Source organism: Oreochromis aureus, linkage group 12 (genome assembly GCF_013358895.1).
Source record: "Oreochromis aureus strain Israel breed Guangdong linkage group 12, ZZ_aureus, whole genome shotgun sequence".
Classification (NCBI taxonomy): domain Eukaryota; kingdom Metazoa; phylum Chordata; class Actinopteri; order Cichliformes; family Cichlidae; genus Oreochromis; species Oreochromis aureus.
This window is the reverse complement of record NC_052953.1, coordinates 16,501,838-16,521,516: the sequence shown is the minus strand read 5'-3', so window position 1 is coordinate 16,521,516 and position 19,679 is coordinate 16,501,838. Positions and strand designations below refer to the sequence as shown.

Sequence of the window (19,679 nt, the reverse complement as noted above, 5' to 3'; positions counted from 1 at the left end):
ACAAAAAGGGTTTGCGTTCATATATTTAAAGTTATTGCTTGCAAATTAGATCAGTTTCCTGGAACTGCTTGAGTGACAACCTTAGCCAGTCAGTCAACTTCAAGTCAAACTGTTTTTGAGCAGACCACCCCTCATACGTATTTAATCTTCTGTGTTAACTTTTTTGTTTACAATTTCAGACAAATAAAGAGTGACATGTATTTGGTTTTAGGGTGACTGTAACATCTCGTAAATAAATAAGGCCAGTGATGCTTGAACTAACTTGAATTAATTAAACTTGATTTAATTAAACAAACTGAATTAAACTACAAAAAGAAATTAATCAGACAGCACGCTATGCATCAGTAAAACACGCATGCACACAAATCTACAGGCACACATACTAATTTCTCCTGATTTGAGACTTCGTCCTCACCTCTTTGAACACTTTGAAATCCAACTCATTAGGTTGTTTTTGTGCAACCAGCTGACACAGTATTCATTGTCATATTGTATAGGTCACATGTTACACACACATGCAGACTTGCACACATGCAGTGCTTTATTCTGCCCTCTCAGCACGATGATTCTGTCTCCTCGAGCTTCTCTTTTTCTGAAACTTTTTTTCTTTTCACTTTCTTTCTTTGGCTTTATTTTTGCAGTGTCAACAGATTACTCCCTGTGGCATTACACAGGCTGACTGTGTGTGTTTTAGATTGTGCTAACTTGCTTTTATACATTGCCATTTCACAGTTTGTGTGTCTGCATCTCTGTTTGTGTTGCTATACTGTCTTTAAACATTCTTTCACCACTCTTTGTTTTTCTCAGTGAATCTGTGACAGGATTTTAGTCAGCTAGAAGTAAAATAAACACTGCTAACATTAAAGGATGCAGTGAGGAGCAGAAGAGGAGGATGAAATGAGGATCGGGATAGATAAGGGATGGAAAAGCGAGAGGGAAAGCTGGGGACTTTCAGAGGCAAACAAAAAGACCAAAGCAATAAAGAGGTGATGAGTCAAAAGAATGAAGAAGCAAGGATAGGTGAATGTTTATGTTGCCATGAGGGTAAACAAGAGTTGATGGAGAAAGCGGCCGGTGAGTGAAGATGTTGCGAAAGATTGGGAGGTGAAAATCGAAGGATTCTGAAGGAGGAATGTTAGATAGGATGTGGCACAGGAAAGCAGATGATTCCAAACTGAGGACACTGTATAGTATTCTGCAGTGCTGTAAGGCACTTAAAATAAAAATCACTGCAAGACTGTGACTCTGAAATGATTGGGGCTGAAAGGTAAGCACTCAGAGGGGCTGTTTTGAACAAGAAGGGAGATAACAGGGGAGTGGGTTGTGAGGGTAGGAGGTAGAGGCATATTTGATAGCACTAGAGGCCTAACAGGAAGGAATAAGAAGTGAAGTAAGCACACACAAAGTGTCTCACTGCTGAGGAGAACTTAGGAAGCAGAGCACAAAAAGTCTTGGGCAAAAGTGGCATATTTTGAATAGATATATTTATGAGTCCTTATGTTTTCTAATAGCATTTTACATCATGGGGACACTGTTACTACTCTGCTACCATATATCTGTTAAATTATACTTCATTCTTTCTCTTTCTAGACAACACAGCATATGACTGTAATAGCTTCGGTCTTCATAATAAATGTCCAGTGCATTTGGAAACAATCTCCAAAATGTTTTTCCGGGCACTTTAATTAACTCTGCAATGTGGTGACCTTGCCTTGGTGCACTCTTACTCTCTTACAAAGACTCCTAGGATCAACAGTATGACATATACTTTCACTGCTGATTTTTCTTAGAATAAAACAAGTAGTACAACATTTTTTCTATGCTTTGAAATGTAATATATGCCTTCTTTTTTTCTTCTTTGTCTGCTCCCTCCTTCCGCTAGCCTGTGAGCTGATGAACCGTGGAATCCTGGCTCTGGTCAGTTCAATTGGCTGCATGTCGGCAGGCAGCCTTCAAACTCTAGCTGATGCCATGCACATTCCCCACCTCTTTATCCAGCGCTCCCCAGCGGGAACACCCCGTTCAGCCTGCCCACCCACCAGTCGAGTCCCTGGAACAGATGACTACACCCTAATGGTTCGCCCACCTGTCTATCTCAATGAGGTCATCATGCAAGTGGTATCTGAGTATAGCTGGCAGAAGTTTGTTCTCTTCTATGATTCTGATTTCGGTAAGGAAATATCTATCTATCTATCTATCTGTCTGTCTGTCTGTCTGTCTGTCTGTCTGTCTGTCCATTAAATACAAACGTGACATTTTAGTAGGTTATGAAGACGATGTGCTTTAACTGCCATCTCCAACAGTACATTACAGAGAAAGATAATGGACACACTTCCTTTTTGTTTTTTGCTTACCTTCTCTCGCCCAAACACACATGGATAGACAGGTGTATGCATGTGTATATGTGTGCCAGGGCACACTGAAAGAGGCAACCTGCGTCTTCATGCAACTGACACATCTGTTTGTGTGCATTACCTTTCTTTATCTTGCAACCACGCTTTCCGGTCCATTAATTCTATCATTAGACCAGAAACATCCTGTGTCCCTTTTATAAAGAGCCAAAAAGATTTGTCAACCTTGGTCAGTTTTCTTCTACAGAAATCTAGTATTTCTTTTGCTGTTGGTGTGTGTGCAGATATATATATATGTTGTTGGGTTTTTTTGTTTTGCTTTTTTGTAGTATCTGTGCATGTGGTTTGTTGGGGCTGCGTAAGCTGTGCGATTAGTGACCCCACCCTTTGCAATTCCTTGTCTACAACAAACTTATTATCTCTTTACTCAGTTGAGCATGTCTTTGTGTTTGAGGGTACAAACTTGATCTAATTCTCATATAGCATATACCCTTTCTGTATATGTCTACACAGGGTCAAGAGCATCTTCTGATCTGATTTATCCTCCTCATCATTAGATTGACTGCCTGTCATTGTAGGGCTTTCCTTCCAGGTCAACCATCTATCTTTACTTTCATTTCAAAAGGTGATGCAGAAGAGAAAGGTACTAAGGCAAAGCTTCTAATAGGTTAAAACTCAGAGAAAATACTTTGGTATTGCGCTTGCTAATGGAAAACACCAGCAGTGACATCATTCATTGGTAGGTCGACTGAAGTACAGCACTAAGAGCTTTAGCTCATAGAAAGCAATGTATACGCTTTCTGCCCTAGGTGATTCACTGTTGATTTACTTGTCATAGCCATAATGGAGCTCCATTCCCCTCATTGCAGTCAATTAACACAATCAATATGTTGTATGCATTGAACTCCGATAGGATCACTCCTGTGGACATATTTTTAAGTTGAAGGTTGAAGCATTTAGTCAGTGTACTGAGTACAGTAGGTCATAAAATGTATCTTCTAACTAGGCAGCTCTGCCAAGCATTTTATACTGAATGAATACTGAACATTGCTAATGGTGCCCTTTTAGAAATGCTAATGCTAACAGTATGATAAAACAACATTTGAAAACAGAATTTTTATCCAGTCTGGTAGTTGGTAGTCTATATTGCAAAACTAATTTCAAGTGTGCTAAGAACCACAGTCTTCCTCTATGAGTCTGCTACACTGTTAGCCTACTGTTAGCTAATGTTTAACGTGGCATTAGTTTATGGAGAAAGATTAATGTACAAGGTCTTCAGCGAAAAAACAAAACAAACAAAAACACAGAGAAAACCTCAACAATCAGATGACCCCCTGTGAGGAAGCACTTCAGACTTGGCAATAGAAAGAAAAAAACTCCCTTTTAATAGGAAAGAACCTCTGGTAGAAAAAGCTAGGCCGGTTGGGGTGTTGCATTGAATATACAGATATACAACTAATGTGTGTCTGACAATAACTTTTAAATCCAAAAGTTTTTGTCAGAGATTGAGGTTGGTTGAAACCTTTCATTATACTCAAACCTGGTAGGTTTAGTTTCCTCTCTTGATTATGCAAAGTTAAGCAATCCTGTGGAAACCTTCCATACACACCACGAGGTCTTTAAAATTGCATGCAGATTATGAAATGATATATTTATTCCTTCAGGGATACGTTTTTTTTCTAACCTTGCTTTTATCATGACTGTAAGTGGATTTTTTTTTACCTTTTCAAGCTAGCACTTGTTAAACCACCCATTTTAAATCTAAAATTACTCCCAAGTGTACCGTTTACATGTAATATCTATACAAAAGATACATGTACACACATGCATGCAGGAACATGTTCGTACTTCACTTTAATCCCTCCGCCCTCTGTGACCACTGATTCATCACATGGATCCTCTGGGGTTTCTCCATGCTGTTCTCTCAGCCACAGAAGGCCCTTTAAAGACATCACCACAGTTCCCTAATGGCCTAACCTCCTGTTTAAGGAGAGAAGGCAGAGGCAAGAGAGAGAGCGGGGAGAAACTTAGAGAGAAGCAGAAAGAGAAACAGAGATGGTCTTTTAAGATGATAGCAATGTTCCCAAAAGGCCTTGCTTCTGTACAAGGAGAGTTCTTTAGAGAACAGACAGTCAAGTGTGTCCTCTCAAATGAAGCTACGGTGCAACTGTCCCAATCCCTATTTTCAGCTCTACTGGTGCGTTCCGGACACTGAGAACACATGTTTTTTCTCTATCATTTTTCTCTCCCTTCTCACCGTTTATCTCTCTTCTCCATTTTCCTTTTCTTCTCTGACCACCTATGTGATTTTTTTCCCCAGTTTTACCTCAGGTGTCTAATATTCTAACTGTAAAACATGATGTATGTTCAAAATTAAAATAACACTTGTTGTTACCAACTGAGTGACCTTGCTCATAATCCACTCAGAACCATAGGATCATTGGCCTCGTTGGAAAAACACAGGGAGCACCGCTTTGTGGAAAAAACCCTGTTGACATTAAGATGATTTGTTTTGCTTTGCTGTTAGCCAATGACAAGAGGGACCTTAGGCACAATGGAAAAAGGTTATAGCTGCATGGAAAAGCCATTTTAAAACTGTGCTGTGTGGCTAACAGTATTTTATTTTTTCTTATTAGGAAAAATCAATACAGTTGCTGAATATGAGTTTCTGTGTAGATAAATGCACTTATTTATTTTAAAATGTTACTGGAAATCTTACTAGAGTGGAGGAAAAAATCATGCGATCCCCTGTTGAATTTGTAAGTTTGCTTACTTACAAACTAGTAAACAGTCTCTATTTCATGGTAGTTTCATTTTAATGGAGAGAGACAGAATATCAACCAAAAATTCATAGAAACACATTACATAAAAGTTGTAATTTGATTTACTTGCGACTGAGTTAAAAAAGTATTTGAATGATAAGTAAAACATGATTTAGTACTTAGAGAAACCCATTTACCAAGTACAGCAGTAAGATGTTTTTCTGTAGCTGGTCACCAGGTTTGCACACATTTCAGGATGGATATTGTCCCACTTCTCTTCATGGAAACTCTCTAAATCCTTTAGGTTTCTTAGTTGCTGCTTGACAACTCGAACTCTGGCCACACCATGACCTTAATGTGCATCTTCTTTAGTCACTCCTTTGCTGCCTTGGCAATATGTTTTGGGTCATCCTGGATGAATCATCTTCAGTGTTCTTGCTGAGGGAAGGAGGGACATTTCTACCTTTGTGCTTGACTGTCAGGATTGTGTTCTTTGGGTCATATACAACAGCAGTTGTCACCTTCTCACCAAGCTTCCTGTAATGGTCTTGTAGCCCATTCCATCCTTGTGCAGGTCTACGAGTATGTACCTGACATCCTTTAACAGCTCTTTGGCCTTGCCCATGATGGTGGAAAAGTTGGAATGTAAGAAACTGGTTCTGTGGACAGTTGGGCTTTATCAAACAATGAGTCTCAATCAGGAGTATCTATAATAGATTAACAGATTGATTGATTGATTGATTGATTGTAATCTGTTTGCCACATGGGCACAAGGTCAATCTGCAGGACCCAGAATTCAGGTTGTAGGGGCTCAAATACTTATTTCACTCAGTGAACCAGTGAGGTCACAGATAATATATACTTAATTTTTGACCTCATTAATAAACATCCACAGATTGTGACATCAAAAACAGCCATATGCCATTAGGCTGACTATTGCAAAGTCACTTATAAGCATCAACAAGGGGCACAGCCACTTACCTCACAAAGACTCCAACACCACATTTACTTTGGAGGTCAATAGAAAAACTCTGCAAAATATATAATGGGCCATGTTTGTCATAATATTGTAAATGCTGCAGTTTCCTGTGCTGAACGTAGGTTGGTGTAGGTCCATTGTAATTAAAAATGACTGTCACCTTGAAGAGTACTGCTTAATGAGGTATGTTAGTAGTTTTAAAACAAAATGTTATACTTTCAAATCTACCACATTTTCATCTAAACTTCCTTTTAACAATTTTTCTGTACGGAGCAGTGGACCAGATGAGTAGAATGGACCTCTTTGTTCCATTTTTTTCCACTATTGCGCTGTGAAAAGTGTGAAAATGCCAGCACCTGCTGCCACAGCTTGTTATGTATGACTTTGCTGTGCTGATGTTACACTAAAGAGTGTCATGTCACCTTGCATTGAAGAAAGAATGAGTGAAAGAAAGAAAGAAAAACTATAATACTGTTGACTACACAGTCAGCTGGGGAAAGAAAAGTGTTTAAACACTAGGTCTTCTGGGATTTTTCTTTCTGAAATTGTTTTATATCCAGAAATAACAGAATTGAAAATTTGTCTATTTTTTTTTTTAAAGAAAAACAAATAGATTTAGATTTTAACTAATAAAACAATAGCAATAAAGATAACCAAGTTTGGAAATACAGTATTGACTTTCCACTATACATTGGAGTCACTGTGTGTTCATATATGGATGAGTACCAAATTAAAGGAGAAAGCCAACATCAGAAAAAGTAAGAAAATGGTGAATCGAGTGGTGTTTATGCAGCACTTTTCTATTCCATCACTCAGTCACTTTTACTTAGTGTTTTATCTATCAGAAACATTCTGACATTGAGGGATATATGGGGGTAAGTAGGGGTTGAATATTTTCCCTAAGAATACTTTGACCTCATTTGGTATTTTCATAATGGGGATGGGGAGCATTGTCATACCTCTCTCCATAATTCGCCATTACTCTTCAGTCTGGTCAAGATCTGACTTTATCAAGACTTCAGCAAATTATTCACATCATTTCATTTTCATCAAACTATTCATCATTCATAGATGCTGGCAACTTTATGTGTATATATTAACATTTTCTTTAATACTAAGTTTGTTGGGATGCCTGCTCAAGTATGCCTGTTTACATTTTAAATGGAAAAGATGATCAGTTGATCTCCACAGCATCATTGGAGTGACAAGCATATTAATAATCGCTCAGAGCTAATTATTTCTTCTCAGACTGCTCCTAAAGAGACAAAGGACCCACTCCCCCAGGGATTTAGGCAATGAGTGTTTTTCTTAGTTTCTTTAAATAACAATTGATTTAGTCTCATTTCTGTACAAAGCCTTTTCAGAATTTCTTTGCATACAAAAGCCACCAACCAGGAGAGACAGAGTGGTACCTGTTTAATGGAGATGTGGCTGCAGCACTTGATGCACCAGTCAAGGGAGAGGTGGACTAGAGGCTCCAGACAATGAGCACCTCACCACTATCACTATAGGTGTAGACAGGTGTGGCATCAAAGAAAAACAGCCCACTAGGGACATTCCAGATCCTAATCCAACAGCCGGAAACAGCAAAAGAGAGCAACTGACGATGAGAGAGTAGCCCTCACTGAACTCTAGAAAACACAGAGGGACCGAGGGAGAAGCTAGGCACCGTCTGGTATGCTGAATGGCAAAAAAAGGGGCAAGGAAAGCTGTACAAGCCCAGCACCTTCATCGCAAACCCATTTGGATTTGTGCTACTGGGACAGAAGCACAGTGGTCACCTGTTTTTCTCAACGGAGACAAGTAATAGCCACCTCAGCCACTCTTACAGCAACACTGGGAGATCAAAAGCTTGATCACTGGGACAATATCCCCACCTCCACCTTACATCCAGTTTGACATCAAGCAACCAACACTGAAAGAGGTCAGGGAGGTCATGCTAGCTGGTCACAAGTTAGGGCCTGATCGCTCCCAGCTGAGTCACTCTGGAGAAACACCCAGTGGCCCCAGGTAGATCACTAGTTGCACCAAAAGGTGCATGTTAAAAGAAGACTCTATGACTGGTTGATAGTTGTTCACCCACACCCTTGAGATAACTATCCAAGGCTTTGAAGATACCACCTTCATGCTTTGTAACCCTTACTACAGGCAGATCTTGAATAGTGAGTGAACTAAGTTGTTTTGCATAAGTCTACTTGATCTTTGAAGAAATCTTTCCTTTGATTTTATTCACTGTTATGTGGTCTATTTTGCTGCTGCTCCTTCTGGGTCTGCCTGCACATCTTCTATTTCCAGTCCTGAATGCGAACCCATGTTTGAACTCTGCCTACAGTAAATTGCACAAGACGCAACTGAGTGAGGGCTAATGAAGATGAAAAGGGAGAGCTTGAAAAAATGGCTACTGTGAAGTTGTTTAATGGTGTTCATTTTTTTTATGGGTCTGGTGGACTCATGGTATTACTGGGTTATTAAATCAATACCTATAACAGTTTATGTATGAACTTTTAACAGATGTTTACTTTGTCCCCATTCCAAACAATATAGACCACATATATGGTTAAAATCTGGCATTTACCTTCTGTCCAAGATTTGGGTGGAAAAACCCCCAAACATATTTATCTTGAAGCAAGGTTTTCGAATCCTATTGATGTTTACTTCTTTGAACTTAATTAGAAATGGAAAAGGTTCACATCAGCCCGACCGAATAAATGGCCTTTTCGTATTGGCCTATACAACTACTAAAGGGCAACTCTGATCTGTGTGTTGCATATGTATATCTTTCTCCTGATGCATGTATATTGTGTCTTCCTAACCATTTTGGTTAGAGCACCTCTTACTTTTGTTGCTACTGGATCAGAATTTATGATCGAGAAACATCTGATACAGATAACTTTCTAGATGGCAATGTCGATGAAAAGCTAAAAATCCCATCTGATGTCCTACACAAGAGTAAACACCATTTGTTTTGGCCCTGGTTTTACCATCTTGGCAACCAAGTAGTTGGCTCATTCTTTGGGCAAGAAGACCAATCTCATGGTCGATCTAATCCTTCTCTTCAAACTCACTGTCAGACTCTGAATTGGGGTTGCTGCTGTAGCTCACCTGGCTGAACAAGTGACACATGTACTGAAGGCTGGAGTCCTCGCTGCAGGGGACTGGTTTTGAGTCTCAGACCATCTCCTCTGTTATTTCCTCTCATTCTCTCTCCACCCCCCTGCCTGCTGTCCTATCCAATAAAGAAAAAAAAGGACTCATGTTCTGAAAACTCATCAGGTTCAAAATCTTCCTTTCTTCTAAAATCACTGAAGTTCTCAGAGCGGAAAATCTTTTCACTGTCTTGATCAATAAGAAGCCACACAGGCAAAGCTATTTATTTGTTGTGTCCCACATCCAATCTGCTGCTGGGACAGAGCATGAGAAAATATAGAAAGATTCCCACAAGGCAGATGGTAAAATGTGTGGGAATTTGGGAGCAGACAGGTGTAGGTGATAGAAATATAACAATGCTGCAACCTTGTAAGGGAAAACACACTTATACAAATACACACTGCACACACACACACACACACACACACACACACACACACACACACACACACACACACACACACACACACACACACACACACACACACACACCAACAGCAGGCCATGCATAAGGCAAACAGAGTGAAGGGACACAGCACCTCCACACCTTTATGACCCATGGGTCCAGTGGGCCTGAAAACCACATGTGTCGTATAAATGTGTAAGGGGGTGTACAATATTAACTTACTGGAAATGTGTTATTTTATGTGATCTTCACAGAAAATGAGCCAATAGCAAGGAATCTGAGTTCAAAATAATAATGAGCTGCAGTCTTTTTTTCTTTTGGTCTCAGGGTTTGAAAAGAGGTCTCACAGACCCAAACCCTGCCAAAGGGTTATAAAGGGTAAATTAAGGGTAAATGGAATCAGGAGTTATGAGAGATATATGTATAGATGGCAGTAACAGGAAGCTGCAAAGCTGAAGGAAATATAAAAGCTGACAGTTAGGACAAGAAAGACATGGAAAAGGTTGTGATAAAAGCAATTTGAAACAAATGAAGGCAAACAGTCACACTAGTGAGCCAAACACCAAAGATCTGAAAGCTGTATATAGTGAGGTCATGTTTTACTTGGATTTCCCTCTGGAGGAGACTGGGAGCAAGACAGAAAAGGATATAAGATAATGTGAGCATACAAGTGAAAAGAGAAACATTATGGCAGAAAGGGACAAAGATCTGAAGGCATAGCAGATTTGGTCGGGCAGAGTTAAAGGAAGACGGGCAAAAACAACTATAAAGGGTGAAAACCTTTTACAAAAGTCAACGACCCCAGAGTAGTAGGTTACATCCTTGGAGGTCACAGTAAGGAAATTTTCTTTAGCAATACTTGAGTTTGAGAGAAAGCTGAAGAGGAGAGAGGTAACTAAAAGCAAAAGGGAGAGAAGATAATCTAACACTCATTAAGAGAATGAGGTTTGGGAAATCCTACAAAACATTTCATAAGACCAAACCATGCTATTGTGGTTTGGTCCTGTGTTCCTAGAGTATGTCATGTTCTGTCTGTGGCATATTTTAATCATAATATTCTATATATTTTCATTTCCTTAATAATATCCACTAGCAGAAAAACACTATCTCTTTTTCTCAGTTATTGACCCAGGAGGCTTAGAGTGACATAAACAAACTAGAAAAGGCTAATCCAAAAAAACAGAGGAAAGAAAGGAAAATAAAGAAAAACTCTATAAGATTAGAGACTCATTTATATTCAGATGGAGATTCATTGTTTCTTAGATATACACACTGTTAAACGACTAGAGTGGTAGTTCAGTTCAACTCACAAGAAGGTCATGATCAAACAGTATAGAAAGAAATATCAGTTAAGAAGAAAGAAGGGAGCTTAGAGCAGGGGAGAAAAGTTTAGACACTTAAGGCATATGAAGGCAGGAGTAGTGTGTGTGTAGGTGTGTGTGTGTGTTTGTGTGGAGATGGGGAAAGTGATGCACATCTAAAAGGTGCCAAGCCTTTTATAAAGTGTTGGTTTTTTTACAAGTGTTTGTTAAGCTCTCTGTGGGGACTCAGAGAATGTGAAGCCCCGGGCTTTAAGGTAAAATGAATAAAAAGAGAGCAAAAAAAAGAGGAAAATAAAGCAAAAAAAGTGGTGAATGGAGACCAGCACTTCCATCTATAGGGATAGGAGTCGTGCCATAGGCAGTCAGATGCTGATGGTTTAGAACCTAAAGCGTTTATTTCTCTTATGGAGCTAAACTTCCCAAGTTTAGGCTAGCCCCAAAGGGCTGTGTTTCTAACCACAACTTTAAATGACAAATAGATTCTCTAGAATTCTTTTACAAGAAGCAGTCCCACATTTTTAAGGTAAGTCTATATTTTAAGAACCACTGCTTTGAGCAACAGTGGAATGCCTGAGGCAGGTATTCGGATAGCCAGAGGTAATGGCCGAGGAGAAAGATGAAGCAAAGGAGATGTTGGCCTAATAGCAGAACAGAATGTGATGGATAAACTATAACATGTCTGTGAAACAAAAAGTTTATTTCTTTATTTGTAGTCATCCACCATTATTCGCAATGGCTACCTGTGAGGTAGTCGGGTTTTTTTCTCTTGATGAGGATAGAAGTGACAGCAAATATGCCTCCTGCATTCGGTATTCGGTGGGTTCTCCGTCTAAACACTGCTTATTGAAATTTGTTCCCCCGACCTCTATCATTGCTTTTTCTTCCCACTCACCACTTACAAAACTGTTTTGAACCCACCATCTGTTGATCCTGACAAAGAACCTTACCTGGAAAAAACTATTCCTTGCCAATACTTTTAATTCTGTTAAAACCATATTCTCCACAAGTTTCAAAAACCTGAAATAGTACACATCGACTGGAATTATACTCTACTGCTCCCTTTGGCCTCAACCCAATTCAATTCATGTAAAAAAACTCACCCTGATTAAAAAAAGGGATGTAAGGTCATCCGTCCCAAACTCATTTATGTTAGCATGGATTCTGTGGCCTCAAAAAATTCATATTATAATGTGGACAATTTGCAGTCAAATGCCATTTCAGGCTGTAGAGCAAGCACAAATCATTGGAGAAAAACCTGGTAGCTTGATCAAGCTGTTTGGATGGATGGATGGATCCTCTTCTATAATTTAAGCTTGGGTATTTTCTAATGTAACTGGAACAAAACAACTTCAAACAACTTAAGCTTTAAAAGCCTCATGCAGGAAGAGTGCTGCAATGCAACAGGAAAGAAAGGCTCAAAGTCAGAGTAGTCAGTAGTTGCAAACTTGTGTATTTTCTTTCACATTTGAAGGTGGAGAAGGGTTTCAAGTCAGAAAGGTGAAATAGGGAGAATGGGGCAACTCAGAAGGCAGATATTGTGTTCCATCGGCTGAATCTCATTTGCAGGTGTTTGATGTTACACTTTCTCTACACCGAGGGAAACCTTCTCGCATGTGTTAATACCTCCTTTTTGCACTCTATTTCTGTGTCTTTTTTACATTATGCCAACTTGTCCAAAGGGCGGACTTTTATCAATAATTGCAAATTTGATTTTAAGAAGTTTAAGAAGCCCAAGCTATTTGTATATATAAAGGTTATTTTTTCTAATTTCACATTAATTCTACATTGTCGAAGAAGTTAAAACAGCTACAGCTATAGATAAGGTAAAGGAAAAATCACTTCCATCAGAGGGAAATCATTGCTGACATCTAGCAGAATGCAAACACTGGTCTCCAGTGTGGGATTGATGGACATTAGACATGGCACAGAATCTGCCTCTTGGAGTGGAATAACAGCGTGGACTTTACAAACACTCAAAATGAGAATTCGGCCCAAGAGAACAGAAAGCAAACAGAGGGAGGTTTCAGATGAAAAACTAAGCGAAAGCAAGAGGGATCGGGGGAAAGCAAGCAAGGGAGAAAATAGTGGTGGCGTCTGAGCAGATACAGAGTACCACAGAGCTGGTCGGTACATGCAGGTGAAATCCCTGCGTGCTGTTGGCGGCTACACTACATTAACTCTAGCTTTCAGTCTGAGCCAGGGACTTGGGGAATAGATGGGATGGGGGCAAAAGGAGGGAATCCTAACAAATGGTAGTTCAGGGACACACACTGAACCTTTTGCTATACAAGCCTTAACCTTGTTTTATACGATATTATTAAAGCCATTCCAGCTGATGAGCTCTCGTCACAAAATGCCTTTTTTCATTTCACTGAAATAAGTCATGAAAGGCAGTGACGCACAGGGATGTATACGCAACTAGGAGGAAAAGTGCTCCAAGAATGCAATTAGGTTCCTCTCATCCTCAGTGGAGACATGACTGGAGCTTTTGTTTACCCTCAATCATGTCATTTCAGTCTTTCTTCAATAATATGAAAGTCAGTAATACACAGATACAGATTGTGTTTTAGAAAGACTTACACTGGTTAACGTTACAGCAGTTATACAGTAATCTCAGTTAAATTAAGAAGCCTGGGACTGTGTGGATACACTGAGTGACTGCGTAAGGTGACAGCCCTTTGGGGAAAACTCTTGAGGTGATGGTTGATCATGGTGTTAATGTACCGGTACTGTGTCACAGAGGAATGTCTCTCAAACAGATGGTTGCCTGGGCTGGCAAGGTTGGTGGCAATTTTACCCCTCTTTTTCTCTGCTGTTGAGTCCCTAAGCTCCTTGATGTAAAGTAGCTGACAGTCAATGATCCACTCAGCAGTGGCGAGGTACACGCTCAAGCCTTGTCCTCTGAGAAGCGGGAGGCAGGAACTCAACCAAAGTTTGACATCAAAGACATGTATGTGTAAAAGTGAATGAGTCAGTGGGCTTTCTAGCTCATCTGTTTGGATGTTTACTTGCCTGTTGGTTTGTTTTCATTGGTCTTCCATTTCTCTCATTGTATTACAATCAGTCACTATTAGTAATTCATGAAAAAGTGTTGTATAAGTTTTTTTTATTATTATAATTTATTTATTTATTTTTTTTACATTTGTTTTACTTAATCCTGTGAGCTGGAAAGAGCTGCATTCAGTGAGAGGGTTAGGTTTGTTCTTTAAGGTCCTCACAGAATGGGGCAAGGCAAATGAATTAGACACACAACCTGTATTATAAGCTAGGGTGGAGAATGGATTGATGATGGCAAATAAAAGCAGATTGCCCCACCACCCACCACCCTTGAGCAGACAACAGCACACCGTGACAGACACGTGATCAGGCCCAAGCTATTATTTATAACATAAAAATGCAAATAAATAGGTATGATGCAGACTTCTCTTTGTTCTGTTGGCAAAAGCTTTTTTCACTGTAACTGTGATGATTAGTATCTATTATGTGTAAACAGACCCCAGGTTCAATTCAGACCTTCTTTATTTTTAAAATTAAGCTTAACATTGTCCTTTTTCAAAGATTTTATAGTAAGGGATGGATCAGGTGATCCTGAATCCTCTTTTAGTTACGCTATAATAGGTCTAGGCTGCTTGGGACTTCCCATGATACACTGAGTGTTTCTTCTTCACCCATTTCTGAGCCTGGTTCTGCTAAAGGTTTCTTCATGTTTTTAGAGGGAGTCTTTATTCCCACTGTCCCCAAGTAGTTCTTATAGGGGCTTGTTTGGTTGTTAGAGTTTTCTCTCTATTATTGCAGGGTCTTTACCATAGAATGTACTGCACCTTGAGGTGACTGTTGTTGTGATTTGGCACTATATATAAAACTCAATTCAACTAAATTAAATTAAATAGTGGGGATGGGAGGGTTGGCCCTAAAAGTTATGATTAGCCAAACTGCTGACAACTTAGTTTGTTTCACTACAGTTAATTTTATTTCTCCAGCCTTAAATTTATAGATAGATCATGGAGATATATGTTTTCTCATCATCACTCACAACTAAGTACCCAAAGTGATACAGTAACTTAAATGAATGTTTTATTTACATGCATGCACATTTACGTTCACGCAGAAGGTTTTTCTTCCCATTTAAAACTAAACCGTAAACAGAGTGTTTAGCCGTTGTCCTCTGGAGTCTTGCACCCACATACTGTATGTATTGTATGCTGCACAAAAAAAGAAGAAAAAGTCATATTTTTCCTTGTCATGTAACCCTACTATTGCTAAAGGACTTAAAGATTGACAACACAAGGAACTCATTGTGGTAACTGTTGGCTTGTGTGCGTGCGTGTGTGTGTGCACAGGGATTATGTTCGTCTTACTTCTAAACTATTTTTTTCTGAATCAATGCTATTGTCTCTCCTCTTAATACTTTTATAAACCTCAAAAAATTGGCATTGATGAAATCAGAGCATCTCCCCAGCCCTCTGGGACTTAACAAGTATAATCAATCCAGTTAATTGTTCTGCTGCGACACTGGCAATGACGGCGGTGTCATCCGTTTTCCATATCAAATAGATCATTAGGTAGTTACATAACTACACACACATACACATCCTTTGACATCATTAGCAGTGGCCTCAACCAAAATGCCTTAATTAGGATTACCTTGACCTGGAATGTATCCCATTAAGAACAGAAGAGGCAGTAAAAATATTCATACTAGCATCGTGGTTCTGTTACCACACAAAAATAAGTTTTAATGGAGATAATTACAGTGGTTAGTGCTCTCATTGAAAAGTCTTAATAATGACATGACTTATTGGTTCTCTTAGTGGTGAGACAGTATCATGGATTCAGCAATATTTTTTTTTTTTTAGCTACTGTTTCCTCTTCTATTAGGACAGGTATTAACAGATATCGAAAACGACAACAAATCACTGTCTGATTAAAGGTCAAGAGTTTTTTGTTTTTTTTCTCGTAACATAGCTGGAGTAATGAAGTATGTATACAGGAATATTTATTGTCCTTAAGATTACATAGCTTCTGGTTTGACCACTATGAGATTAATTTGCTCATTCATTCATTTATGTGTGCTGTGCTGCTGCTTGACTGGTACACAGCAGCATGATCATATTTTGCGTGTCAAAAACAAACCTTCTTGCTCTGCTTCTGAAATTTGGCTGCCATCAAATTCATGCTGAGAAAATGAGACAGAACGACATTACAAATTTTGGACATAACACTGACAGAAACATGCTTTATTTAATAAAATATTTCAGATTTGGTATGTGGTGTCATATCTGGGGGAAATCACACTGAAGTTGAATGAAAATGTGATTTTTTTTTCACATTAAAGCTTAAATATCAATGAAACCTGATGTGAGCTGTTTCCAAGAATATTATGTGCCTTGTATATGAGCAGCTGTGAATCATATATCAGTGCTCTACCTGCAAACTACAGACATCCAAGTCTGCTGTGAGAGATCGGACATTCAGATATTTTAGGGATTTCGAGCAGCCATTGTTCTGTGTCATATGCATAGATCTGCAGTTCCAGTTATTTGCAATACAGGTTTTGATGGACTTGTTTTGAAATGGCTCCTAAAAGATTGTGAATTCATATTAAAAAGTCTATTATTGGTTTAGAGTTTATTATATTATTAGTTTATACCTTATTAATATTTTAGTCCTTCATTATAAGTACAAACAAAGTATAATCATTGTATGACTGTACTACCCAGAAAGCACACCTCTAATGACTCATTGCAATATGCTTTTGATTTAATGTATTTGTGATCTATGTCTGTGTGTGTGTGTGTGTGTATCTATATCATGCTTTCAGCATTGAAATTTCCATAAAGAAAGCTATTTAGTAGTAGCATACAGTGTGTGCTTTTCAGACAACGAACCCCTGAGCTCAAATAACACAAAGGATAAAATCTTGAGTCGAACAAATGTAGTGATAGTGAGGATTGCTTACCAGTAAGAGCTGATAAATAGAGATATTTACTAAACCTATTCCTGCAGAGAGATAATCCATCAACTGAAACAGAGAATATGGTGTAAAATGATCAGTGATGCCTTTAATATTTGTCTGATATTTATGTCCTGTCCAGTCCTGTGTAATTTTTCTGCACGATGCTTTCAGAGGAATGTGGTTGTTGTTCTGCACAGTCACACCTCTATCTATCTTTTTTTCCAGATATCCGTGGCATTGAGGATTTCCTTGACAGTACCTCTCAGCAGGGGATGGATGTATCCCTTCAGAAAGTGGAATCCAACATTAACATGATGATCACGAGTCTGTTCAGAACAATGCGTGTGGAGGAGCTGCATCGCTATAGGGATACACTGCGCAGAGCTGTGTTGTTCATGAGCCCAGCTACGGCCAAAGCGTTTATTACCGAGGTAAGGAAAGCTGGTTTTGGGCCTTCGTTTGTCAGTTAATAAAGTAAGTAAACAACACCAGTGATTGTATTTTAGAAGTTTTGTGGAACCAGAACTACTGGAGCAGGACGAACATTTCAAACTCGCTGTCAGGGAGAGCAGAGATGATCACACACGTTGACAAGACAAATTGTCATCCAGTTTTGAAGTATGTTCCCTAATGGCATGTTTACACTCCTTCAGCACATGCACCCAGATATCCAGATAAGGCCGGCATAAATGTCTGACATATGCCTCTCTAATACCGCATGGAAAGGATGCCAATTAGATGCAGATTAAGAGCGAGGAATTTCAAAAGCCACTGAGTCATTATGACTTCTGAGGTCTTACCGAAAGGAGAGAGCTACTTTAAACAAAAAGTCCTTTACAAACAATAGTTTAAGCCTTTCTCAATCTGTGAATGGCATGTTAAACAGGTAGCTTATATTTTAAATAGCCTCACAGCACTTTATATAAAGATGTTAGCAAGTCTGGAAGAGCTGAATGCTTTGATGGAAGACCAAATTAAATATGCAAACTATAGATATAGATTTTATGTTGTTACATCATTAGCAATAAAAAAAATGTAGTATGAATCTATCTTACATTCTTCACGGTTAAGTGATTAATGGTATTTTGAATTGGGTTTACTCTTGTGACGCTACCAATGTGTTACCAGGCTTAATGAATGTTTTGCTAATTCACGTGAGCCCTGTGTGTCTCTATTAACCATATCAGATGAAATTATTGGAGTTAGTCCTCTCAAGGCCACTGAAGTATTATTTGTTAAGCCCTTAGCGTGATGGGAAGATATGAAAGTATTCATTGGTTTACTTCTTTCTCTCCCGCTCTTTCTCTCGGTACGAGTCAGTGTTAATTTATGGTGCACAGACAAGGTGCATGTTTTTAATGTAATTTTTAGGAAACATGCATATTCAAACAGACACACACACACAGTTCTCTTCCCCTCTCATCATGCTCTTTATCGCTTTAGAAGAAGACAATTAGAGGAGTTCCTTTTGCTCCTATACATAAATGATATGGAGGTCATGGTTGAAAGCAATAGGCTCTAGCATTAGTTATGAATTCTTAATTTGAATTGGTAGGATGGGGCTTAATCCCATGTGTCATGTTCTCATCTCAGTTTAATTAAAAGTGACCTCGGAAAGAGCAATCACAATCTAATTTGGTTGGAGGCGTGACAGGGGTGGGGGTGGATGGTGGGGGGTGAAAAATGGGGTGTTATTGTGGGACTGTGAGTGTGTTAGTGTCAGTGTTTGTGTATCATAGTGTTTCTGTGGCTGTGTTACAGCCTTTTAAGTTTAGCATGGAAGTACACTGGCGGTAGGCCTCTTAGCCTCAAGGCTTTGCACTCACATTCAGAAGAGATCGTCAAGCTCACTTTAGATGACTTTCAGTGCTGAGGTCGTTAATCAAACAAACCTGATGCATCATTCAGTACTTGTTACTCTTATCCGATGTAGTGCATTATGAAGCTTATGTAGAAAGTAGTTCATTACGTCACTCTTTATATTAGTATTGAGTTGTTCTGTAACATGATTTTAGCTGCCTTGTCGCATAAAGACTTGTGGTCACTGGATAGTTTGTTTCACATGTCAACTGTGACAGTATCACAGCCCTGTAACCATTTATCCTGGCACCTGAAGTGTACTGCACTCACTGCAGTCTTCTTCTGGACGATAGGTGTCACAACTCAGAAAAATCTCTGCATGGCGTAAAATTTGACAAAGAAAGAAAAGTGATTGTAAAAATCCAACCTTTTTAAGTTGTTACAGTGTCTTGTTCTTCTGAGCTCCTGCATTGATATATCATTGAAATAGGGGTAAAGGCCAACCTGCTTGTCTCCAACCCGTTGGCACTGGCTGCTCTGTGCTTGCCAGGTAACAAAAGTCAAGAGGTGCATGACAAGCTGAAATGACCATAACATGCCATTGATCAGCAGTTGTAATGTCAATTTTAATGTACATTATTATTTGTGAGTGCAACAATGGTAAACATAAATAGGTCATACTGTAATTACTTCTCAAGTAAAAATATAAATCTTCAGTTACAGTCCCACACGACAGAGGTCCCTGTAATAATCACCTCTGTCAGTGCGTCCCAGGGCAGCTGTGGCTACAATGTAGCTCGCCATCACCAGTGTGTGAATGGGTGGATGACTGAATGTAGTGTAAAGCGCTTTGGGGTTCTTAGGGACTAAGTAAAGCGCTATACAAATACAGGCCATTTACCATAATGAGGCGACTCACAAGGTCTTTCTTTTAGTTTTTACCCCTGAGTCGTACG

General features: G+C 39.1%; 1 protein-coding gene across 1 annotated transcript in view; it reads left to right on the top strand.

Annotated features, from left to right (window-relative positions):
• Positions 1-19,679, top strand: part of grid2 (glutamate receptor, ionotropic, delta 2) — a 487,335-nt gene that overhangs the window by 271,325 nt on the left and 196,331 nt on the right. The window contains exons 3-4 of the mRNA XM_031760306.2: positions 1,883-2,170; positions 17,149-17,354. Of these exons, the coding sequence (XP_031616166.1) occupies positions 1,883-2,170; positions 17,149-17,354 (494 nt within the window). The remainder of the gene's footprint in view (positions 1-1,882; positions 2,171-17,148; positions 17,355-19,679) is intronic.